Below are 26,798 nucleotides of genomic sequence, written 5' to 3'. Positions count from 1 at the left end.
ACCCACCACCCCTTGCGAGAGAAAGTTAACCCTCAGTTTCCTACAAATTCTTTCCCCTTTCACCTTAAACCTATGATTCTCGATTCCCCAACTCTGGGCAAGAGACTATGTATGTTTACCCAATCTATTTGTCTCATGATTTTATACACATCTATTTCTCTCATGATTTTGTGATGAATCTGGTAACTGAGCACCACTTCCTGCATTAATGTACAGGCAGACATACCACAAAAATAGTTTTGAGTATTAGTCAAATTTTATTTATCAGAAAAACCTACAATACATTTCATACAAATAAACCTCGAAAAGAAACTCCAAATAGAAATACTAAATACAATATTGCACTTGGCGATTTTAACAGACTATTGTCAACTTACAGCATTTTTACAAGTTTTCCTGAAACAATAGAATCTAAAATCGACATGCTGTATCTACATTTAAATAATTTAATATTTTGTCTTATGAACTGTAAGAAGACGGCAAATTTACATTTAAAACACAAAAGAACTATGGAGTGTACATATAAGTGTTTACTGTTATAGTTTTATAACTTAATCCTAGTAATTGCTTACAAGCAGTGCTTTTCATTGCCACATCATCTCCAACAGTCAAGGCTCCACCTTAATACTGGGAAATGGTGACTACCAACCGGCTTAACCATCATTCCTCCCCACCCTCCCACTTCTTCACAACAATATTAGGGCCTTCCTAAGCAAATCAAAAATACTCCCAACTTTTTATTCCAGTGATCAATCCCTTCGAGATGAAGCTCGTCCATGCAGATATATTGCTAAAGGATTGCAAGTTATCCTGGAGCAGAAGATATGGAGGGGTTTAGAAAGTGATATTTAAGAAAATAACTGATCTATTTCTCATGCACTGTTAATGATTTGTCGGACAAAAATCTAGAATCTGTCAAATTTTTAATGCTATCCTGGAATATATATATATCTATACTTTTCTTTTAATGTAAAATACACAGTGCCAGTGAAAGGATTAAACGCCTGTAGTCACTGATTGCATTGCCTTCCTCGACAAACCGTCAGTTCAAAAGCTAACCCAGCCTCCCAAAAGTCCAGGAACTCTTCAGGTCTGATACTTTCCTGAAGCTGTGGTGTCTAGTTACTTGGCTTACGAGCATGCAGTTGGTAAATGCAATGCCCTAACGTTGCAGATAAAGAGTACAATGCTCGTATTGCTGAATGGACCAGTCAAGTTGAAAGCGATAATGTTTCTTCTATGTAATGGGCACAGAAGGGTCGAGATAAGATAGTGCCATTACATAGATAAAAATGCAAAAGGGGATGACAACAGTAAAATGCATGAATCCTCTGCGTCCTATGGATATGCTTCATTATTACGTTTGTCTTTCATAGACAGCTTTGCTTTCTGCAAAAAAATAAAAATAAAGTGGTTACAATTTTTATTTTTAACCCCAAATTACACAAACAATCAAGAAGTAGAAACAAGGAACTGCAGATGCATCCACTTCACGCTGCCTCGGCAAGGCCACCAGCATAATCAAGGGTCTCGACCCGAAACATCACCTGTTCCTTCTCTTCAGAGATGCTGCCTGACCTGCTGAGGGCTGTGCATGGAAACTGGAGTACCCGGAGAAAACCCATGCAGGTCACAGACAGCACCCAAGGTTAGTTTTGAACCCGGATCTCTGGCGTTATGAAGCGGCAACTTTACTGCTGCACCACTGTGATGCCTGGAGTTAACAGTGGTGAGATAGTGCTTCTTTATAGAAAGTATTAATTACTAAAGATAGCACATTCAGTGTAATATGCAGTATTAATGAACTGCTTCTTTTACCCACATTCACCCCTCCTCCCCCCAGCTATTAGGTCATAAGGTCATAAGTGATTGGAGCAGAATCAGGCCATTCGGCCCATCGTCAACTCCACCATTCAATCATGGCTGATCTATCTCTCCTAACCCCATCTTCCTGCCTTCTCCCCATAACCTCTGACACCACACTAATCAAGAATTTATCTGTGCCTTATAAAAATCCACTGACTTGGCCTCTAAGGCCTTCTGTGGCAATGAATTCCATAAATTCACCACCCGCTGACTAAAGAAATTCATCCGCACCTCCTTCCTAAAAGAACATCCTTTAATTCTGAGGCTATGACCTCTATTGCTAGACTCTCCCACTATTGCTTTCAAAGGCAGGAAAGCCGAAAATAAGGAAAATATCTCACTCTTTTAGAAACTCAGGAAAATTGAGTGGAATGACCATGAGGATTACAAAGGAAAATATGTGCTATGCAAAAATGACCAAGCGTTCTAGACCAAACAAGCACTGTCCATGGTAGCACTCTGAGAGTGAAAGGTAATTTGAGGAACTTCAAGGAAGAATTTTCATCATATCTGACTGGAAAAAAATTAAATCAAGAGGGTAAGCTTGGCGACTGGTTGAATTAATATTCTCTGTTTTGCACTCCCTTTCAAAACACCGTCACACCACAAGTGTTATACTCGAAATAGTAAAAATTAAAATTTATGAAAGATCTGAGTAAATAGTAAAATTTAAAAAAGACTCACACACGCAGAATTATATATAGATGAAAGGACTCCAATTTAAACTGGAGCTTAAATTATCTGATCACTGGTCCTGTTGTTTTAAAGAAGCTATTTTGCTTAGAATTTTTATGAAGAAATTCATGAGAGAAAAAAAGAGGCAAACTATTTCTGAATGTCATCTGTTTGGCATTCCTTCCATTGTGTAGTCATGCATTTCATTTGAGTTCCATGGTCTATTGAAATCTCAATTTTAAAAGAAAACAAGGTAGAAAATGTTGTTGCCCTAAAGCTAATTTTACTTTGGATACAAGAGGGTTGATTGAAATACATCTTTCGTCGAAATTGAACCTTTGGTGTTCATGGATGGTTAGCTTTAGAGGACAATAGGTATTTTGCTGCAGTATTTTTCTTTGTCATGTATGGATCTTAAAGATTATTGACATTTGTACTTTGAAAAGAACAAATTCGTTAAAAGTTCACAATTATTCCCAGCATCATTTATAGCCTATGGTGTCTTCACTGGTAATATAAGGCTCTCGAACTGTCCTCTCACAAGCTAAGAATCTATCTTCCAGCCTACCTCATTATAGCCCTTATACTTCTTGTTTAAAAAAAAAACTTTCTCTGTAGCTGTAACACTATATTCTGCATTATTTTTCCTTTCTCTTGTTATGGTATAATTGGGCTTGATAGCATGCATAGCAAGTGCCTATCAAAACTACAAATTGCATTGAAAAATTGAGGCACTGGGTTTAATGCAGGGACATGTTGATCTGTAGAAACAAATAACTGCAGATGCAGGATTATACCATAGATAGACACAAGGTGCTGGAGTAACTCCGCCGGATAGGCAGCATCTCTGGAGCAAAAGGATAGGTGACTCTCGGGTGGGGATCGTTCTTCAGACTCCAGTCCTTCACAGTGTGAAGTGGGGTCCCGACCCAAAATGTCACCCATCCTTTTTCTCCGGAGACTCTGCATGACCCGCTTAGTTACTACAGCACTTTGTGTATAGATAATGATATGTGTTGGTTTCATAGAGGGTTAGAACTTTGACGATAACCTCTCACATCTGCCAAGAGTAATAATTGAGCAATGCCAAATATTTAGTAAAATATTTAATGGCTCGACATTTCCGGGAAAATCAACATCAACTTCAGGTCAATATAGCCCCGACCTGAAGCGCCACCTACGGAGATACTGCCTGACCCGCTGAGTCACTCCAGCATTTTGTGTCTTCTTTCACATCCTCAAACTCCCTTGTTCACTCCAGAATAATGTCCAATTTACTAGCCTAGAGGACGGTAATGGATATGATACATGGGCCCAGGCTGAAATGGAATACAAAATCTGGTAACTGAAGATACCAGATCTTTACCTTCTGCTCAAAATAAACAAAAGCTAAATGCTGATTAATAAATTGCCATTGACAGGAATTATTGTATCTGCTCTCTCTCACCAGGGCTGGCTCTGGGTCAGTTGTAACATTTGCAACATCTATTTCTTATTAGTTTATTCAGTTTAGAGATGCAGCATGGAAACAGGCCCTTCGGCCCACTGAGTCCACACTGACCATCAATCACCCGTTCACACTAGTTCTGTGTTATCCCACTTTCTCATCCAACCCCTTCACACGAGGGGCAACTGACAGAGGGCCAATTAACCTACAAACCCCCGCACGTCTTTGGGATAAAGGAGGAAGCTATGTGGTCAGAGGGAGAACGTGTAACCATCACACAGACAGCACCTGAGGTCTGGATCGAACCCTGAGTCTCCACCACTGAGAGACATCACTGTATCGCCCAACTGTTCCTACATGTGTAGAAACAGAACTGCAGATATTGGTTTATACTGACGATAGACACAAAGTGTTGGAATAACTCAGCGGGTCAGGCAGCTTCTCTGGAGAAAAAGGATGGTTTCCCTAGTTGAAGTTCCTATTGCCATTCCCAAGGATCTTGAACAGTCCAAACAACAACTTCAAGGAAAGTACACATGCAGCAAACACTTTCCCCAGCGTATGGAGAAAGAGAAGAATACATGATGTTTTTAGTGGATGGTTGATTCTAGGCCATCCCTTTCCCCTGAACTTGTCTCTGACTCTCAGTCTGGAGGTGGGCAGGAAGATCTCGGGTTGTGGGCCTGATTTGGACTCAACTCTTTCTTGGCTAATACCAATTGTGCTGAGATGGCAACATACTTCCTTGGCCTCTTCATCCTGGCACGTTCTCACTGTGCTCTTCCTTCATCGTACTTGAAAAGGATTCGTTCACAGGTTCATGAGTTATGGGAACAGAATTAGGCTATAGGGCCCATCAAGTCTACTCCACCATTCAATCATGTCTGATCTATCTTTCCCTCGCAAGCCAATTTTCCTGCCTTCTCCCCATAACCCCAGACACGCATATTAATCAAGAATCTGTCAATCCCCGCTTTAAAAATACCCACTCAGCCAGCTGTGGCAATGAATAGTAAGATTAAACGAGAACTTACCAGTTTGAAGTTTGATCTGTATTTTATGAGGAGTTACGATGAGGGATTACGTGAAGAACCCCGCCAGGCGCATGCGTGTCATTCTTCAAAGCAGCGGTGTGGAATCACAGATAACTGTAATGACTAAACATAGTAAGATTAGAGAAGAGGTACCAGTTAAGTATATGATCTGGGTGGGAGCGGAGGGCACGTAATCCCTCATCGTAACTCCTCATAAAATACAGATCAAACTTCAAACTGGTAAGTTCTCGTTTAATCTTACTATTTTACTTCGGAGTCACGTGAGTGACTACGTGAAGATTTTAAAGCTCTGTGATTTCATGCCGTGGAACGAGTCCATGCATCACGTCTGCCTTGACTGTTGGGAGGATTGTGTTAACATAATTTGGACATGAATTCGACATTGAAATCACAAAATTTTTAACACAAGTTTATAACCCCTTTATATGGGTTTAAATTAATTTACAGAACTTAAATTGTTTCTGCAAATGTTCCAGGTTTCATTACTGGTTTATTACAAATAATTTGAATGTTTTTCCCCTCCAGACCATCCTGCTGCCTTGAGGATTTGTTCCATTGGTACATCCAACTGTATCGCTGCCGATGTAGCTGCAGCCCTGGTGGAAAGAGATTTTTAAAATTTTAGTATCCACCCCAGCCTGTGTTTGGCAACTGTTTCAGCCATCTTGAGACCGTCACTCTTGGTGTGGTTGCTAGTGGCTGATAAAAAATGTGCCTTTTCATTGCCTCTTAGGATATTCGTTTTCTCCATGTGTAACGACAGATGTTTTATTATACACAGACGGTCATCTGTTGGGTATGACCTAATTGTATATAGAGGCCTGCTGATCCCTTTTTCTGTTCTGCTTACTATCTCATAAATATGAAACGTAATATTTTCCGTTGAGAAAGTCATGTTGTCCAGTCTTGTTTTGCAGTGACTGTATCCTTTGTGCCGTGACCAATACCAGTAGCATGACCGTTTTAATGTCAGTCTGTGTAAGGACAGAACTGTTGCTGGAGACCAATTCCTGAGCATCTTCAGGATTATACTCACATCCCATATATGGGAGTATCTGGTACTCCTCATAGGCTTTGTACCAGTGGGTCAGTCCCAACAGTGTAATGGTCTGTCCCCTGCCATAGGTAAGTCGATAGGGCACTTCTGGTGCAGTTGATGGCACTGTAACTGAGCCCCTCATCGTAGTGGAGGCCTGCCAGATATTCCAGAACAGATGGGATGTTCATGTCTCTGATTCCATGTTTGATACCACTGGGAACCATGGTTGTGTAGGCCAATCGGGTACTACCAATTCCAGATGCAGAGTCTGTTGTATTTCCTTAATACCCGACTGATGAGGCAGGAAAGGAGGGAATGCGTAAATAAACAATTTCCCCTCCCCTCTAATGCAGCGAAAAATGCATCTGTCGCCGCTGCCCCAGGGTCTGGTTCCTGTGTAACATAACTTGATAACTGGGACCTGGTGTCTGCCACTGAATTTAGTCTTCCTGGTAGATAAGTGGTTGATATCCAAATATCTTTCTGGAGACACCATTGCCAATTTGTATGGCCAGATTGTCACATGATGTCGATTTGTTTCCACCCTGTGGTTAATGTATGCTACCACAGTGGTATTGGTATTGGTGGCTCCGCACCAATTGTACTGGCATCAGTTTGTAGTACCATGGAAAAGGTTACTGACAATGCTTGGATAGGAACAAGGCCAGAGTTATCTATCCACCATTTTAGTTCCATTTTAGCCTGATTGGTAGTTTCACAGATCTGTCAAAGTGACCTGCATAATTTAGAGTGCTTGTTTTTTGCTCTCTGTATGTTTTGGTAATGTAGAGGTCCAAATTGTGTGGCTGGAAAGGCAGCCATCATTATGCCAATTACTTTGGCTACCAATCTGATGGATGGTTTGCTGATGTCAGTGAGGTTTTTATAAGCCTCTATTAAATCTGTAGCCTTTCCCTTAGGCAGAGTCACCGACATGTGAACTGAGTCAATGGTGAAACCCCAGGTAGTCCATAGTAGTGGGAGACATTAGTTTAGATTTAACTGGATGAAATGAATCCCAGTTCCCCAAATAACTTTTTTGTGGCTGTTACAGTTTGTTTTGCCAATTCCAAAGTTTTTGCACATAATGAGTATGTCATCTAAATATGCCATGACCATGTGTATACGTTTCCGTAGAAACGCTTGGGCTGGTTTCAAACATTTTTGTGAACAGCCTGGGCTGATGAGAACCCATTTGGTAGTGCTTTATACTGCTAGAGTTGTCCCATCCAGTTGAATTTAAGTAACATCTGTGGTCACCTCGTATAGGCACTGAATAGTAAGCATCTTTTAAAATGATGCTGGCCATTGAAGTAACCTTTGGGAATTAATTGTTAAGCAGTAACAAAGGTATCTATTTTGTTAGATCTATGATGATGCGATGACCATCATCTTTTTGTTTATATATTGGACACGAATTTTAATGGTTCGTGTTGAGTTTTCTCAATTACACCTTTTATGTAAAGCCTCTTCAGTTCATCTTGCGCTTTTGATTTCCTTTATCAGAAAGCACGAACATTTGGTTCAGTATATGGTGAACTGGAGGGCTGTACTTGTGTATAAACTCTGTTGTATATCCGTGGATACAGCTTAAGATGTAGATATCAGTTGTTATCATGCACCATTTCAGAAGAGAGTGTTATCTCCACCCAATCTCCGTGCCCACTGTTTGTAGGGAACCAGACCCACCTACCTCCATAGTTACCAGTGGCAGGTTTACCTTTTTGTAGGTTCTTCGCTGTTGTAGTGCTGGGGTCTGGATTTACGGTTTGGTTGGCGTTGGAGGTCCCGCGTCTTCCGAGAAGGCCGATGTGGGCCATGGCCTAAAAGACTCATGTTTTTGAGTACCGGTCCTTCGAGCTTTCACCAGTTTTGCTGGTGGGTGCGTGGGGGTGCTAGGTTCCAGTAGGTTCTCTTGTTCCTGCACCCCTTGCACACTTTCTTCTGCGGACCCCTCTTCCAGGTCAGCCCAGAACTGACCCGCAGTGTTTCCCTCTGATGAGGTAGAAGCACTGTGCAGCCCTCAAAGAGGTACTGCTGTGGGTTATCATAGGGCCCACAGTGACCCGACTCCATGTCCCGGAGTCTGTCACGTTGGAGCAAAGCTCCATACACCGCATCTTCCCGCTCCAGCGCTCTCGGGCGCTGGCCGCCGGCGGTGATTCAAAGTCGGACTCCTCTGAGTCCACGACCTTGTTTGTTTTGTGTCTAGCCTTTCCGCCCGGCCGCGTGGATCTGGCCGGTGCGGAGGCGACATCGGGCACAGCTGATCCCACTACGGGTGATCCAAGTGCCGCTGGCTGCTGCTGGCTGCCCGCTGCTCCACGGTCCTCCTTCTCCAGCTTTGTCCTTACTGTCCTTCCGTGGAGTGGATATGGCCGGTGTGGAGGACATCTGGCACAGCTGATTCCATCTAGCCACCAGCTTTGTCGCAGCCCGTTTTTTCTGCACCTGCAATCAGCATAGAAATGCAAAAAAAAGACCGCAGCTCTTACCTGCAGGTCCATTGCTACGGGTGAGCGTCATTCTAACCCGTCTGCTGCCGTTAATGACTGTCAAAGTCAAACGGCCCCATTTGAATGGTCTCCCGCCCGGCCGTGGTGTTCTGGCCGGCGCGGGACCAAAAGTCGGCACTGCTCCCCTTATAACGGGAGATAAACGTGCCTTTGGCTGCTGCTGCCGGCTGCCTGTGACTCTGCTGTCTCCCCCAGCCAGCTTCACAAGCAGCACTGTGGACACTCCTTTGTCCAGCTTCCCCTCCTATACAGACCTAGCGCAGGGAAACATTAGTTTTGCTCCCTCTCCCGCCCGGCCCAGTGCGGGAGCGAGTCGGGAGCGAAAGTCGGGCACAGCTATTCCCATTACGGGAGCCAACTCCGGCCGCAGCTGTAGTCCCCTGTTGCGCTTACTCCACCTGGCTTAGCCACGGCAGGAGCGCAATCTCCTTTTGTCCCCTAATATTAAAAAGGGGACAGAGCACAAATACAACCCACTGTCTTTGTGGGTTGTTGGCTCCGATTTCCTCCACCCGTTTGGGGTGAAGTTTGGCACTCGCTCCCGTTATGGGAGATAGTGGTGCCGACGTCCGTTGCTGGCTGCCTGCTGCTGTTCAGCGGCAGCTTGGGAGCCTTCCTGCAATCAAGAAAAAGGTAAGGAAATCTCTTACCTGTTGTTGCTGGTTTTCAACCTGCCGTTCGGGAGGAACGTCCTTCCTCCCGCTGTGATTTCCGCAGCCCACAGACCCATGTAGCATCGGTCCTTGGGGCTGTTGTCCGAGTTTGTCGGACTGACGGCTCCGGAGGCTCCCTTGTCGGCGTTCTCTACCGGAGCTGAATTCGCACGGACTCCTGCTAAGGGAGACTGTCGTGCCACCGGCCGTTGCTGGCTGCCTGCTGCTTGCAGACTCCTCCCCCGCCAGCTTTCACAGCCTTCTGTAGAAAAAAGGTAAGTATAGAACGATGTTCCCTTACCTTACTGTTGCAGGTTCGAAACCCTGCCGTTCGGGAGGAACGTCCTTCCTCCCGACAATGACGAGTTGCAATGCGTGTAGCGCAATGACACGCATGCGCCTGGCGGGCTTCTTCACGTAGTCACTCACGTGACTCCGAAGTAAAATTCCACAGATTCATCACTCTCTGACAAGATAAATTCCACCTCATCTCCTTTCTAAATGCAAGTAGTTTTATTCTGAGGCCATGGCCTCTGGTCTTAGATTAGTGGAAACATCCTCTCCACATTCACTCGATCCGGTAGCCTTTCACTATTCGGTAAGTTTTAATGAGATCCCCCCTCATTCTTCTAAACTCCAGTAAGTACAGGCCCAGTGCTGTCAAGCATATGTTAACCCAATCATTCCTGGGATCATTCTCATAAAACCTCCTCTGCGCTTCATGTTTGTGACTTCCCTCTTCTTTACAACATGTGAACATCTCCCACACAGCTGAAGGGCAAAACCTTATTGGGTGGGGTTGAGGAGGATAGATAACACAGAACTTATTCACTAACTAAACGAGTACATCAAGCAACTAGTGATTCCCAACAGTGCCAAAAAGAATTACAGATTAATATTTAAAGGTTATTTTTACCTTTGTTGCTTTCCACATTCCTTGGTATTAAAATTATATTATTGTGGTTGATGGCATTAGCAGAGGATTTATGGGATTTGCATGCATATATATATATTTCGTTGTACTTCAATATCCAAAATCCAGCTGTTTCCTTCTAGCCTTGAGTACATTCATCAGGGAAGAACAATCGCACTGAGAATGAAATACATTCAAGCCCAACTATTCTTATTCAACATCTCTCTCAAAGCAATTTACATCAACTCACCATTCCAGCTTTGACTTTCTCCTTGACTGAGTAAGACCTTTCTCTCTTCTGACTGTGCTTATGTGCTTCTGCTTCTGCTTCTTTGATCCTTGAAAGAAAACAAGGAGAATAAAAAAAAGTTCAGAATAGCAGTAGGTTGCAAGGAGTTGGACCTGCAAACTCACCAAGTGATCCGACAGTTGACATAGAGTCACCAGAGAATAGTGGATGCAGCCCAGACCATCATGCAAACCAACCTCCCTTCCATTGCTTCGATTTACACTTCACCCTGCCTCGGCAAGGCCGCCAGCATAATCAAGGATGGGCCTCACCCCGGTCACTCCCTCTTCTCCCCTCACCCATCAGGCTAGAGGTAGAGAAACGTGAAATCGCACACCTCCAGATTCAGGGACAGTATCTTCCCAGATGTCATCAGGCAACTGAACCATCCTACCAACAACTAGAGAGGGGTCCGAACTACCATCCATCTCATTGGAGACCCATGGACTACAGAATCTTTAATCGGACTTTACTGGGCTTTATCTTGCACTAAACATTATTCCCTTTATCCTGTATCTGTACACTGTGGACGGCTCGATTGTAATCATGTACAGTCTTTCCGCTGACCGGTTAGCATGCAACAAAGCTTTTCACTGTACCTCGTTCCACGAGACGGTAAACTAAACTGAACTAAAGTAAACTAATCTAAACACATTCTCAGCTGAACAATGATGATAAGTTACCCTCTTATGATCAGGTCTGGTGTTTTGGATTATGGTTTGAGTCTTACAACACAAAAATAGGCATCTCAGCACAACTAGTCCATGCAAATCAAGTTGCAGCTAGTCTCATTTGCCTGTGTTTGGTCCATATCCCTCAACTTTTCCTATCCATGTACCTGTCCAAGCATCTTTTAAATGCTGCTATGAAGTGGTGAATCTGTGGAATTCATTGCCATAGATGGCTGCGTAGGTATTTGCCTTTGGGTATTTGCAAAGCGAAGATTGACAGGTCCTCAATTAGTAAGGGTGTCAAAGTTTACAGGGAGAAGGCAGGAGAATGGCAGAGTTGCCTTGATGGGCTGAATGGCCAAATATTGCTGCTATGACTAATGAACTACAGTACCCACCTCAGCTACATTCTCTGGCAGCTCATTCCATTTATCCACTTTTTCCAAGTGAAAAAGTTGCCACGGGTTCCTTTTAAATCATTCCACTCTCACCTTAAACCTACATCCTCTGGTTCTTGATTTCCCACTACCCTGCGTAAAAGAACTCTGTGCATTCACCCTATCGATTCCCCTCATGATTTTATCGACCTCTATAAGAGCACCCCTCAGCCTCCTGCGCTCCAAGAAATAAAGTCCACCTTCCCCTACAGAGCAGCCCCTTGAGTCCTGGCATCATCCTCGTAAATCTTCTCTGCACTCTTTCCAGCATTGGAGCAGTTAAATATGAATGGTAAGCTGCATAAAAGCTTAGTACAGACAGCAGAAAATAGGAAATTACAGTCAATAGTGAAGGTTGATGATTTGGGAAAACGTCAACTCAGAACAAGAGAGGAGATTGGGTTATTAGGTTTGGACAAGAGCTTAAAAGGATTTAGGTGGCAAAAAGGGATAAAACATCTAAGGCTTTTAGGGAATGATTTATGAAGAATGACATGAAGTACTGCGACTCGGTATAACAACTTTGCTTACCAAAGGACGTAGACAATTAATAATTATAAACGTAATAATGACTGTTGGGCCAATTCTGAGAAAAATGATCTTACTTGCACTCCAATTAGAGTCTAACTTTGAATACAAGTTACACAGCAAACATCATCGTGAACCGATTGACTGTACATACCATTGTGGAAAGCTATTGACACACAAAATATCAAAAAATATTTGAAAACATGTCACGTACAAAAAATGATTTTATCCATTTGTAATGTTAAATGTCAAAGATTTGGCAACTCTTACAGAAACAAATCAATTCAGCGTTCTTGGACTAAACCAAAAAAAAAGACTTCAACTGTGATGGGTTTTTATCAGTGTTGGACTTTTTGCTCAAAGTTAATGCAAAAGGAATGTTTCAGTGTGGTTTTAAGGAGCTTATCAACTGTACAGATTTTACAAATTATACCTTCAGGCTAAGAACTACAAAATGCTTCTTTCATGTAAATACTAGATCATTTATTTGAAGATTTAAATAAGCTAATTTCAGACCTTAAAATAAATTGCAGATTTATTTGTATAAGATCAAAGGGCTTCCAGGACAGACACTTTGGACTTTAGAGATACAGCGTAGAAACAGGCCCTTCGGCACACTGATCAGTGCCGATCAGCGACCACTCCATACATGCGCCCTATCGAACACACTACAGATAATTTTACAATTTTACTGAAGCCAATAAAACTATAAACCTGTTCGTCTTAAGTGTGGGAGGAAATTGGAGCACCCAGAGAAAACCCACGTGGGCACAGGGAGAACATACAAGCATTTACCAGGATGTTGCCAGGACTCAAAGGCCTGAGCTTTAGGATGAGGTTGAGCAGGCTAGGACTCTATTCCTTGGAGCGCAGAAGAATGAGGGGTGATCTCATGGAGGTGTATAAAAGGAAAAGGTTGAAGGAGCTGGCAGCAGAAATGAGTTTACTGTTTCCAAAAGTCAAGTTAATGGATTCTACCGACAGTAAATGGGAAGCACTGTTGAGGTTCTCACTGTTGGGACATGTGTTCCCAGTTAACACAAGGACAGGGGCAGAAACATCGCAATGTTGGCAAAACAATGTGGTGCTGATTGATATTTGACACTAACCAGTTTGCACTGCATCAGTGATGAACATTTGGTGCCACAGACCTTCGAGAGGAGAAAATTCAGCAAGCACAGAATTCATAAATTCATAAGTAATATGAGCAGAATTAGGCCATTCGGCTCATCAAGACAACTCTGCCATTCAATCATGGCTGATCTATATGTCCTCTGGTTCTTGATCTACTCTTGGTAAAAGACTACGGGTTACCCGATCTATTCCTCTCATGATCTTGAACACCTCTGAGATCACCCCTCATCCTCATGCGCCCCAAGGAATAAAGTCCGAGCCTGCTCAACCTCTTCCTAAAGCTCAGGCCCTCAAGTCCTGGCAACTTACTCAGGAATATAGAAATAGGGGAAACATTTCAGCTTGTTGAACTTTCATCAGAACAGCTTTCAAGCTGACCTTTATCTCTAATGTGATTTAAAAAAATGAACTGCAGATGCTGGTTTAAGCCAAAGATAGACACAAAGCATTGGAGTAACACAGGAGGTCAGGCAGCATCTCTGGAGAAAATTGATAGGTAATGTTTTGGTTTGGGAGCGTTCAGACTGAAGGTCTAAAGAAGGCGCCCGACCCAAATCGTCACCAATTGATGTTTTCCAGAGATACTGCCTGACCCGCTGAGTTACTCCAGCACTTGCATCTGCAGTTCCTTTTTCCTACATTCTACAGATACTGCTGCATTTCAACAACATTGTGCACCAAGCTTCCCACTGCCAACAGCAATTTGTTTTCAGCGTTTAAAATCTGCTTTCAGTAAATGTATTTTCTTCATTGACCAAACATTGACCCTTTGTTAAAATAGAAAAAAAACGATTAAGTGGGGAAAAGGGGGTAGTTGTTTGTGCCGGTGGTATTGTTTGCACAATCAGCAAATCTTGCGAGTTGTCATTTGAGTGCGGCAAACCCAATCGAGAAAGCAAACAATTAAGTCTTTTGTTCGGCAAACTATTGGAGACCTCGTGTGAGAGGTAGTTCTAAGGGAAACATAACATTGCGCTTGCATGCTACACATCTCAAGCTGGGCAGGGAGAAAATTCCCCATTGTGGGCAGTTTTGGGCCCCTTATGTGAGGAAAGATGTGCTGGTGTCGGAGGGGGTCCAGAGGAGGTTTGAGAGAATGATCTCAGGAATGATTAGGTTAGCATATGAGGAACATTTGACGACACTGGGCCTGTACTCCCAGGAGTTTAGAAGGATGAGGGGCGACCTCATTAAAACTAACCAAATAGTGAAAGGCCAGGACAGAGTGGATGTGGAGAGGATGTTTCCACTAGTGGGAGAGTCTAGGACCAGAGGCCATAGTCTCAGAATTAAAGGATGTACCTTTAGAAAGATGAGGAATTTCTCTAGTCAGAGGGTGGAATTCATTGCCACAGATGACTGTGGAGGCCAAGTAAAAGAATATTTTTAAGGTGGAGATTGGCAGATTCTTGATTCATCAGGATGTCAGGGGTTATGGGAGAAGGCAGGAGAATGGGGTTGAGAGAGAAAGATATATCAGCCATGATTGAATGGTGGAATAGACTTGATGGGCCGAATGGCCTAATTCTGCTCCTACAACCTATGAACTTATGAAAATATCTCCACTGGCAACTATTGGGTTATTGGCTTGCCCCCCATGGATGTGGCATGCACAGGAGTACTCAGTAGCTAAGCCAGTGAATTACACCTGCACATACTAAACTCAACCTGCCAAAAGTTGTTAAACAAGAGAACTCTTTCCAGCCGAACATGCTCTTTCCTTTGAAAAATGAGACCAGAGAGAGGAGCAAAAAAAAAAAAGACACTTCAGGTAGGCTTTGCAACATACCTACTAACAGAGACTAACAGAGGCAAAGAGGTTTGCCACGCACTGCAAGGGAGCAGTGGACCAGACAGGAAGAGCGGACGGAATTACCACTAGACAGCCAAACCAGTAGGTAATTTACGGCTGGGGTGAGTACTTTCCCATTTATAGGAGGTAGGATTATATAAATAAGGGGTGTATCAATACAGTAGGGGATTCTTAAATAGGACCAGTTAATTACTTATATAAGATGGGCGGTCAGGAGATGTGCCAATACTGCGAGATGTGGGAATTTGTCGACACCATTGATGTAGAAGATCCCTACAGCTGCAGTAAGTGTTTGAGGCTAGAGGAACTCCAGCTCCGCATTGATGAGCTGGAGACCCAACTTCATACGCTGCGGTACATCAGGGAGGGGGAGTATTACCTGGATGTTTTGTGCCAGGGGATGGTCACACCGACCAGTTTAACTAATTCAGTAGGCAGTGAGCAAGGAAAGGAAGGTGTGGCCATAAGCGAGGCAGGTAGGGGGAACCAGGAGGAGCTGCGGCAGGAGCCACAGCCCTTGTCCCTGACGAGCATGACCGAGGCTCTTACTCAATGTAAGGACGGGATCAGGGGCTGTGGGAGGGATGAGCAACCTGGCTGCAGCACCGTGGATCAGGAGGCCATTCAAGAGGGGGGAGTTAGAAGAAATGCCGTAGTGATAGGGGATAGTATTATTCGGGGGGTAGATAAGGTTCTCTGCGGCCAGCAGAACATGTCCCGAAGGCTGTGTTGCCTACCCGGTGCTAGGGTTAAGGATATCTCTGCGATGCTGGAGAGAAATTTGCAGAGGGAGGGGGAGGATCCAGTGGTCGTGGTCCATGTGGGGACCAATGACATAGGAAGGACGAGGAAGGAGGATCTGCTGAAGGAGTTTGAGCAGTTAGGGAATAAATTAAAAAGCAGAACCTCGAGGGTACTGATCTCCGGATTGCTACCTGAGCCACGGGCCAAATCGGCGAGGGTACGTAAAATTAAAAAGCTGAATGCGTGGCTCAAAGACTGGTGTGGGAATAATGGGTTTGGTTTCTTGGGCCACTGGCACCAGTACTGGGACAGGGGGATCTGTTCTGTAAGGACGGACTTCACCTGAACGGTGCTGGGACTGGGGTCCTGGCAAATCATATAACTAGGGCAGTAGAGAGGTCTTTAAACTAAGTAGCGGGGGGGAGGTATCAAGGGGGGTAATAACGGCAGGGGTAGAGGAAATAGAGCAGGGTATCAGTGGGGAAGCGGAAAGTCAAAATGTGACAGGAGACAGAATGTGTGAAGATAAAGCTCTAGATGTAAAAGGGGCAAAAACGGAAAGGAAGGGTAGTGAAAATCATCTGAAAGTGCTTTATCTAAATGCACGGAGTATTCGTAATAAGATAAATGAATTAACGGTGCAATTAAGTATATATAGTTATGATATCGTGGCCATTACGGAGACATGGCTGCAAGGGGATCAGGACTGGGAGTTAAATATAGAGGGGTACTCGACAATTAGGAAAGATAGACAGGAAAGAAAGGGAGGAGGGGTGGCCCTTTTAATAAGGGAGGGAATAACGGCAATAGAGAGGAAGGATATTGCGTTGAAGGATCAGGATAGTGAAACAGCTTGGGTACAGATAGAGAATAACAAGGGGAAAAAAACACTAGTGGGTGTAATTTATAGACCTCCAAATAGCTGTGACGCTGTTAGTCAGAACATAAATCTGCAAATAGTTGACGCATGTAAAAAGGGAACTGCTGTAATCATGGGGGACTTCAATTTTCATATTAATTGGGCAAACCAAACTGGGCAGGGTAGACTAGAGGAAGAGTTTATAGAATGTATTAGAGACGGGTTCCTAGAACAGTATGTCACAGAACCAACAAGGGGGGAGGCAATCTTGGATCTGGTCCTGTGTAATGAAGCAGGATTAATTAAAAATGTCATAGTTAGGGACTCGTTGGGAACAAGTGACCACAATATGGTCGAATTCCATATTCAAATAGAAGGGGAGCAGGTTGAAACTCAGGCTAGGGTGCTTAGTCTAAATAAGGGGGATTATGAAGGTATGAGGACTGAGCTGATCAAAGTTGACTGGGATAGCAGACTCAAGAATAAGACGGTACATGAGCAGTGGTGTACGTTTAAGGGTCTACTGTATAACCTTCAAGAAAAATTTATTCCTATGAAGAAAAAAAGGGGTAAGGGTAAGAACAGTCAGCCATGGCTCAGTAAAACTATAAAGGATAGTATTCGGCTGAAGGCAAGGGCATATAAGGTAGCCAGAGATAGTGGGAGGGTAGAGGATTGGGAAGCATTTAAAGGTCAGCAAAAAATAACTAAGAGATTAATTAAGACGGGGAAAATAGACTATGAAAGGAATTTAGCGAACAACATAAAAACTAATAGTAAGAGTTTTTATAGCTATATAAAAAGAAAAAGGGTGGCTAAGGTGAACGTTGGTCCATTGGAGGGTGAGACTGGAGAGTTGTTGGTGGGGAACATGGAAATGGCAAAGGCATTAAACGAGTATTTTGTATCAGTCTTCACCATAGAAGACACAAAAAATATTCCAACGCTGGATAAACAGGGGGCGGTAGGAATGGAGGAGCTAAATACTATTAAGATCACCAAGGAGGTGGTATTAGGGAAATTAATGAGACTGAAGGAGGATAAATCCCCTGGGCCTGATGGATTACATCCAAGGGTCTTGAGGGAGATAGCGGTGGGGATTGTGGATGCATTGGTGATAATTTTCCAAAACTCCCTGGAGCAGGAACGGTCCCAGTGGATTGGAAAATGGCCAATGTAACACCTATATTTAAAAAAGGAAGTAAACAGAAGGCGGGTAACTATAGACCGGTTAGTCTAACATCGGTGGTGGGTAAAATGTTAGAGACAATTATTAAAGAAACACTAACGGGGCACTTGGATAAACATGACTTCATCGGACAGAACCAGCATGGTTTTGTGAAGGGGAAGTCCTGTTTAACGAATCTGCTCGAATTCTTTGAGGAAGTAACAACCCGGGTGGATAAAGGGGAACCGGTGGATGTGGTATACTTGGACTTCCAAAAGGCTTTTGACAAGGTGCCACATAAGAGACTATTGCTAAAAATAAAAAATTATGGGATTGGGGGTAATATATTAGCATGGGTAGAGGATTGGCTAACAAATAGGAAGCAGAGAGTGGGGATAAATGGTTCATACTCGGGATGGCAACCGGTAACTAGCGGGGTTCCACAAGGGTCGGTGCTGGGACCTCAGTTGTTCACAATTTATATAAATGATTTGGAGGAGGGAACCAAGTGTAATATATCAAAATTTGCGGACGATACAAAAATGGGAGGAAAAGTAGGGGATGAGGAGGATAGGAAGAGTCTGCAAAAGGATATAGATAAGCTAGGTGAGTGGGCAACAACTTGGCAGATGAAATTTAATACTAATAAATGTGAAGTCATTCACTTTGGGAAAAAAAATGATAGGGCAAGTTATTTTCTAAATGAGGAGGAGCTGCGTTGTAATGCAACGCAAAGGGATCTAGGGGTATTAGTACATGAATCACTAAAAGTTAGTATGCAGGTGCAGCAAGCAATCAGGAAGGCCAATGGAGTTTTGGCCTTTATTGCTAGGGGGATTGAGTATAAAAACACGGAGGTCTTGCTGCAGCTGTACACAGTATTAGTGAGACCACATTTGGAATACTGTGTACAGTTCTGGGGTCCATACTTAAGAAAGGATGTACTAGCCCTGGAGGCAGTGCAGCGAAGGTTTACAAGATTAATTCCTGCAATGAGGGGATTGACATATGAGGAAAGGTTAAGTAGGCTGGAACTCTACTCTTTGGAGTTTAGAAGAATGAGAGGCGATCTCATTGAAACATATAAGATCGTGAGGGGCCTTGATCGGGTGGATGCACCGAGGATGTTCCCAATGATCGGGGAAACTAGAACTGGGGACATAGTTGCAGAATAAGGGGGGGCTCTTTTAAAACTGAGATGAGGAAGAACTTCTTCACCCAGAGGGTGGTTAATTTATGGAATTCACTGCCCCAGGGAGCAGTGGAAGCAGAAACTTTAAATATATTTAAGACTAAAATAGATGGTTTTTTAGCTGCCAAGGGGATAAGGGGCTACGGGGAGAGGGCAGGGATATGGACCTAGGTATGGTTAGTATAGTAAGACCTGAGTGATCTCCTGGACAAGTGTCGATCGCCTGGATTGGGGTCGGAGAGGAATTTCCCGGATTTTTTTCCCGAATTGGACCTGGGTTTTTATCCGGTTTTTTGCCTCCCCCAGGAGATCACGAGGTTCTTGGGGTGGAGAGGGGTGATAGCGGTATAAAGGGGAGGGTAGTGTCTTGTGTTCTGTGTCTTGTGTCTACTGTTTGTGGGTAAGTGTGTCTGTTTAGTGTTCAGCCATGAGCGAATGGCGGTGCGGGCTCGACGGACCTGGTGGTCTACTCTCGCACCTACTTTCTATGTTTCTATGTTTCATACAAGGTGGTGACTGCTATACACAGAAAAGCCATCTCCACCACCTCAAGCACCCTCAAGCCAACATTCTTCTACACGATACAACTGTGAATGGGCCATATTATTGTTGAATGAACCATTACAAAAATCAGTAAGCAAAAGCAACAGGTTATGCTGGTGGTTTGTTGCTGGCTAACTTATTTATTTTACTTCCCTCCTTGCCAGAGAAATAGTTATGTTGAAAGATCTCATGGGCTGAAGGTTTTCATCCTTTTTAACATGGCGGCACATTGGTGCAGCGGGTAGTGCCGCTGCCTCACACGACAGACCCAAATTCAATCCTGACCTCAGGTGCTGGCAGTGTGGAATTTGCATGTTCTCCCTGTGACCACGTGGGTTTCTTCCAGGTGCTCTGGTTTCCTCCCACATCCCAAAGACATGTGGTTTTGTAGGTTAATTAGCTTCTGTAAAGTATGAAGGGAGTGGATGAGAAAGTGCAGTAACTTATTGTGAACAGGTCGGGTGTGGGCTCCGTGAGCTGAAGGGGTTATTTCCATGCTGTATCGCATAAGTTCATGTCATAGGAGTAAAATTAGGCCATCACATCTACTCCACCATTCAATATCGGCGGATCTGTCTTTCCCTCTCAACCCCATTCTCCTGCCTTCTCCCCAAAACCCTTGACACCCATACTAATCAAGAATCTGTCAATGTCCACCTTAAAAATATCCATTGACTTGGCCTCCACTGCCATCTGGGGCAATGAATTTCAACGATTCTCCAACCTCTGACTAAAGATATTCCTCCTCATCTCCTTTCTGAAGTTACATCTTTTTAGTCTGAGGATGTGGCCTCTGGTCCTAAATTCTCCCTCTAGTGGAACCATCCTCTCCACATTCACTCTATCCAGGCCTTTCACTATTCGGTAAGTATTCGGTATTTCTCACCAAAAACTAAAGCAAAATGTCAGTTTTCATTTCACAGCGCATTGGTCATTGTTATAATATCCCCCAAACTGACAGAATTACAAAATACATCCATTCTCTTATCCTTTGTTTAGATTAGTTTAATTTAGAGATACAGCACAGAATCAGGCACTTTGGCCCACCAAGCCAATGCAGACCAGCGATCCCTACACATTAACACTTTCCTACACACACTCGGGACAATTTACACATAGACCAAGTCAATTAACCTACAAACCTGAACGTCTTTGGAGTGTGGGAGGAAACTATAGATCCCGGAGAAAACCCACGCAGATTACGGAGAGAACATACAAATTCAGTACAGACAGCACCCGTAGTTGGAATCGAACCTGGGTGTCTGTGCTGTAAGGCTACAACTGTAGGGCCTGTCTCCGCGTTGTATCTCTAAATCTAAAACAACTCTACCGCTGCTCCACCATGCTGCCCTTTGCTTTATTCCAAAATATAATCTCACTGAAATCCACACCACCCACGTAATTTGCCCAGTTATAGAGTCAGAGTTATACAGCACGGAAACAGGCCCTTCGGACCAACTTGCCCACACCGACCGATATGTCTCGGTGGTACACTAGACCCACCTGCCTGTGTTTGGCCCAGATCCATCTAAAACCTGCCTATTTCATGTACCTGTCAAATAGTTTCACAAACATTGCAATAGCCCCTGCAGTTGTCTCAGTTGTCCCAAGTTGTGGAGTAATGTGTGGTACTGATGTCAATTGTGTTTAGTATGAGGTAGCCATGGAACCTTAATCTGCCAGCACCCACGAATGAATTCAATGAAACCATCAGGGAAATAACTGAAAACAATCACAGGATTAAAAAACGATGACAGTGCTTTGGACAAAGATTGAGAGGCTGATACTTCTGCAGAATGGACTGGCAATCGGTCCACTTGTTGCTGGCTAGTCTTATAAAGTGAAACCAATCCAACTTCCTTGGGCCTGTCTCTCACCAACAGTATTTGCACAATTTGGCATTTTTATTTCACGTCATTAACCTCACCCCTATGTGTCACATCCAGCAATTGCCACCATCAAATCTCATCTGACTTTCTGACTAGACAGCCGGAGAAGTAATCCAGATAATTTGTTGCGTTTTGGATTTCTAATCTACTCCGTGAGAGTGTCATTTCAACATCCAAGAGTCACACATTTCTGTTTGACTCTCCAGATTTACTTGCGCATGAGATTGGCGGCATCAGTCGGGGGTCTGGATCAAGGCGGAGATGCTTCTCTACTAATCCAACTTGCCTATTAAGTTTGCGCTTTAAGTGCTTAATGTTGCAAAGTAGCTTAAAGAGGTCTGGGGGTCAGGGCTTAATCGTTATTGGGTGAGAAAGTTCACAGGTCAGAACACAAAACAGGGTGCCTCTTGGTTTCTTTTTAAGTTTCTTTGGTGCACTGAGTGAAAGGTATGCCGGCGATATTTCTGAGTGGATAAACACACAAAATAAGCTTGTTCTAACTCATTCGATGGAACAATTGGGAAACAAGAGGGGCCCCGAAGTACTGGCACCACAGCACCGCCATTCATTGTGATCATGGCTGATCGTCCCCTATCAATAACCCGTGCCTGCCTTCTCCCCATATCCCTTGATTCCACCAGCCCCTAGAGCTCTATCCAACTCTCTCTTAAATCCATCCAGTGACTTGGCCTCCACTTCCCTCTGTGGCAGGGAATTCCATATACTCACAACTCTCTGGGTGAAAAAGTTTTTTCTCACCTCAGTCTTAAATTACCTCCCCTTTATTCTAAGACTGTGGCCCCTGGTTCTGGACTCGCCCAACATTGGGAAATTTTTTCCTGCATTTAGCTTGTCCAGTCCTTTTATAAGTTTATATGTTTCTATAAGATCTCCCCTCATCCTTCTAAACTCCAGTGAATACAAGCCTAGTATTTTTAATCTTTCCTCATAGGACAGTCCCGCCATCCCAGGGATCAATCTCATGAACCTACACAGCACTGCCCCAATCACAAGGATGTCGTTCCTCAAATTAGGAGACCAAAACTGTACACAATACTCCAGATGTGGTTTCACCAGAGCCCTATACAAATGCAGAAGAACCTCTTTACTCCTATACTGAAATCCTCTTGTTATGAAGGCCAACATTCTATTAGCTTTCTTCATTGCCTGCTGTACCTGTAAGCCAACTTTCAGTGACTGATGTACAAGGATGCCCAGGTCTCGCTGCACCTCCCCCTTACCTAACCTAACCCCATTGAGATAATAATCTGCCCCCTTGTTTTTGCCGCCAAAGTGGTTAACCCTCATATTTATCTATAGAGTGTACGTTCTCCCTGTGACCATGTGGGTTTTCTCAGGGTGTTCCTGTTTCCTCCCACACTCCAAAAACATACAGGTTTGTAGGTTAATTGTCTTTGGTAAAATAAAATTGTAAATTGTCCCTAGTATGTAGGATAGTGCTAGTGCACAGGGTGATTGCTGGGTCGGCGGGTTAGAAACATAGAAACATAGAAACATAGAAATTAGGTGCAGGAGTAGGCCATTCGGCCCTTCGAGCCTGCACCGCCATTCAATATGATCATGGCTGATCATCCAACTCAGTATCCCGTACCTGCCTTCTCTCCATACCCTCTGATCCCCTTAGCCACAAGGGCCACATCTAACTCCCTCTTAAATATAGCCAATGAACTGGCCTCGACTACCCTCTGTGGCAGGGAGTTCCAGAGATTCACCACTCTCTGTGTGAAAAAAGTTCTTCTCATCTCGGTTTTAAAGGATTTCCCCCTTATCCTTAAGCTGTGACCCCTTGTCCTGGACTTCCCCAACATCGGGAGCAATCTTCCTGCATCTAGCCTGTCCAACCCCTTAAGAATTTTGTAAGTTTCTATAAGATCCCCTCTCAATCTCCTAAATTCTAGAGAGTATAAACCAAGTCTATCCAGTCTTTCTTCATAAGACAGTCCTGACATCCCAGGAATTAGTCTGGTGAACCTTCTCTGCACTCCCTCTATGGCAATAATGTCCTTCCTCAGATTTGGAGACCAAAACTGTACGCAATACTCCAGGTGTGGTCTCACCAAGACCCTGTACAACTGCAGTAGAACCTCCCTGCTCCTATACTCAAATCCTTTTGCTATGAAAGCTAACATACCATTCGCTTTCTTCACTGCCTGCTGCACCTGCATGCCCACTTTCAATGACTGGTGTACCATGACACCCATGCATTATCTCACACACCTGCTGCTTTTTGCACCCAGTCTCCATAAACTTCCTGACACAGAGACTCAGTGTACTCTAGACTCGTCCAAGGATGTTCCTCTGCCAACTTGAGCAAATCTACAGTCACAGGGTCATACAGTGTGGAAATAGGCCCTTCGGCACACCTTGCCCACACTGACCAATGTGTCCCACCTACACTAGTCCCACCTGCCTACATTTGGCCCATATCCGTCTAAACCAGTCCAATCCATGGACCTGTCTCATTGCTTCTGAAACATTGCAGCATCTCTGGAGGAAAAGGATAGGTGATGTTTCAGGTCGCGACCCTTCTTAAATGAATAACATTTAGATTTAAAGGTAACATAACTGAAGTTTTAAACTAACAAAATCCAGGAAACTGAGGCTAGACAAATGGGGAGAACAGGTAGATAGACCCAAAATGCTGGAGTGACTCAGCGGGTCAAGCAACATATCTGGAGAAAAGGAATTGGTGACATTTCGAGTCGAGACCCTTCTTCAGACTTCAGGAGACGTCACAACATGTTTCAACATGGTATTGATTGAAACATGCCTATTAATCCTATTTTAGCTTTTAAAAACACTAACAATCTATGTACAAAGCAAAAGATGAAGCCATGCATTTGTGATCTGATCAGCTAATATACATTGCCATGCTTCAGAAATATAAAATACCTGAAATGGTTGTGTTATTTGAACCATGTGTCTCTGGGGATAAGGCTGCCTAGATTTTTTGAATATCCTGAAAGTTCAAAGTTTCAGCAAAGTTACCTTGAAGCTGCAATACTTTATGAATCTATTTCTTGATAATGTGTCAATAAATAAAATAGTGAACTGACAAATATCGTCACCTGGGAAGTATAGGTAGTGAGAGACAAATGAATGTGCAAGGATTGGAGGTGTATAGATCACACGCAGGCAGAGAAGATTAACTTGGCGTCGTGCTTGGCACATTGTGGGCTGAAGTGTCTGTTCTGTGTTGTACTGATCTATCTACTATGTACTTGGAATTGCCAATGTCAACAGTTAAAAGGCATTAGCTGGTATTTGTTATGGAGAATGAATCCTGTTAGAATCTTCTACTGCCAAACACATTGTTGTGGAGTTAGTGATCCAGATAGAATTCACTACCTTCCTGCAAGTTGAAGCAGAATACCGACTGCTGCTCATTAGATTTTACAAGCTTGGCTTTGTACCCTTACCTGACAAAACAAAAACATTCTATCGAGAATTGTAAGCACCACAACACAATGAAAAATGCAACCAAATTTGTATCAGTCTACTAACCACAGCATGGAGAAATATATATTAACTCTGGGTTTCTCTATATGGGGCATATTGGAGAGCAGTCAGTGACAACACTTGCCTCTCTGCAAACAAGGCAAGGCATTGACAATAAACAGGCTGCATGTACGTTTGCTTCCAAAGAAGCACAGATAAAACTGGATTGCACACAATAAGAAAGCTTTTCATTGTACCTCGGGTGACAATAAACTAAACTAAAGCCTCAAAAAAGACTCTGCAGAGGATGGACAGTGGTGCAGCAGTAGAGTTGCTGCCATACAGCACCAGACACCCAGGGTTCAATTCTGACCATGAGTGCTGTGTGTATGGAGTTTGTACCTTCTCCCTGTGACAGCTTGGGCTTTCCCCAGGTGCTTCGGTTTCCTCCCACACTCTAAAGATGTACAGATTTGTAGGTTGATTGGCTTCTGCAAACTGTAAATTGTTCCTAGTTTGTCGGATGTGATCGTTGGTCAGCGTGGGGGTCGGTTGGCCGAAGGGCTTGCTTCCACGCTGTATATCTAAAGTCTAAAGTTATTTGGACATCTGCTTCTGGCAGTAACTAAAATTTCTTCCCTCAAATCTTTGGGATGATCTTCTCAGAGGGCTGGTTCTGGGTAAAGTCAAAGAAAGATCAATGGGTTTCTGGTTATTTGGGGAAAGCAAAGAAAATGATGATATGTGGAAATTCAGCTGATTTTGCCAAATGGTTAAGCAGGTTCCAAGGTCCATGAGTTCTACTCCTGCTCAGTAGATGGTAGGATAGTAGGGAGGTCCGTGCTCTACCAATTCACAGTAGGTCAGGCGCGCTTACTTATAATACTACTTACAATTATGGGTGGCACAGTGGTGCAGCTGGTAGAGCTGCAACCTCGCAGTGCCAGAGACCCGGGTTCGATCCTGACCTTGGATGCTTTGGGTGTGGAGTTTGCACGTTTGCCCTGTGTTTAATTTAGTTGAGTCTAAAGATACAGCAAGGAAACAGGCCCTACGGCCTACCGAGTCCTTGGCAAACAATGATCACCGGCACCCTATCTGACTCACGAGGGACAGTTTACAGTAGTCAATTAACCTACAAACCTGCACATCTTCAGAAAGTGGGAAGAAATCGGAGCACCTGGAAAAAAACGCACGCAGTTACAGTGAGAACGTACAAACTCTGCACAGACAGCACCCGTAGTAAGAATCGAACTCGGGTTTCATGGCACTGTAAGGCAGCAACTCTACCGCTGTGCAGCAAGTTTGCAGGTTAATTGCCCTCCAATTTGCCCCTGATGTCTAGGGAGTGGATAAAAAAAGTGGGACACCATGGAACTAGGGGTGATTGATGATAGACGTGTCTCGGTGGGCCTGTTTTCATGCTGTATCTCTAAGCTAAACTTAACTAAAGTTGCAGAAAGAAGTGGCACAGTGTCCAGTGTTGCTCCGACTGCTGCTCATGGTGCCACCCAAAATACAATCGGAGCAATAAGTACAATCAATACCTATCGGCAATCTGATCAATGTGCTTTTTTTTCGCCTCGGATACAGATATCGAATCAAAAATGTAGATAAAAATTCAAGATTGAAACATTGGGTTCATCGCTCTGACTTTGTTATCAGAGCTTTATGAGTCACACGGCTGAAAACCTCATGGAAATAGATGAAAGCGATGTGAACGAGTTCCTCTGTGTCACAATACTGTGGGATCTTGGACACAGCAACTATCTAGGCCAGACATTCCTCAAGATAACAAAGTTATGTGTTTCTTTGTCATGACTTCCCACTCATCCAGCACATCTGATACATGCTCCCTGGTAACCATTCTAAGAGCCACTACAATCAACAATGAGAATAGACACAAAT

General features: G+C 43.7%; 1 protein-coding gene across 1 annotated transcript in view; it reads right to left on the bottom strand.

The window, feature by feature from the left end:
* Window positions 1-234: 234 nt before the first annotated feature.
* fmn2 (formin 2) overlaps window positions 235-26,798 on the bottom strand; it is a 368,117-nt gene continuing 341,553 nt past the window's right edge. The window contains exons 22-23 of the mRNA XM_033026371.1: window positions 10,415-10,502; window positions 235-1,389 (exon numbers count right to left, since the gene is read on the bottom strand). Coding sequence (XP_032882262.1) covers window positions 1,339-1,389; window positions 10,415-10,502 — 139 coding nt within the window. The 3' untranslated portion in view covers window positions 235-1,338. The remainder of the gene's footprint in view (window positions 1,390-10,414; window positions 10,503-26,798) is intronic.

Source organism: Amblyraja radiata, chromosome 8 (genome assembly GCF_010909765.2).
Source record: "Amblyraja radiata isolate CabotCenter1 chromosome 8, sAmbRad1.1.pri, whole genome shotgun sequence".
Lineage (NCBI taxonomy): Eukaryota > Metazoa > Chordata > Chondrichthyes > Rajiformes > Rajidae > Amblyraja > Amblyraja radiata.
The sequence above is the reverse complement of the archived record's forward strand: the minus strand, read 5'-3'. Positions and strand labels throughout refer to the sequence as shown.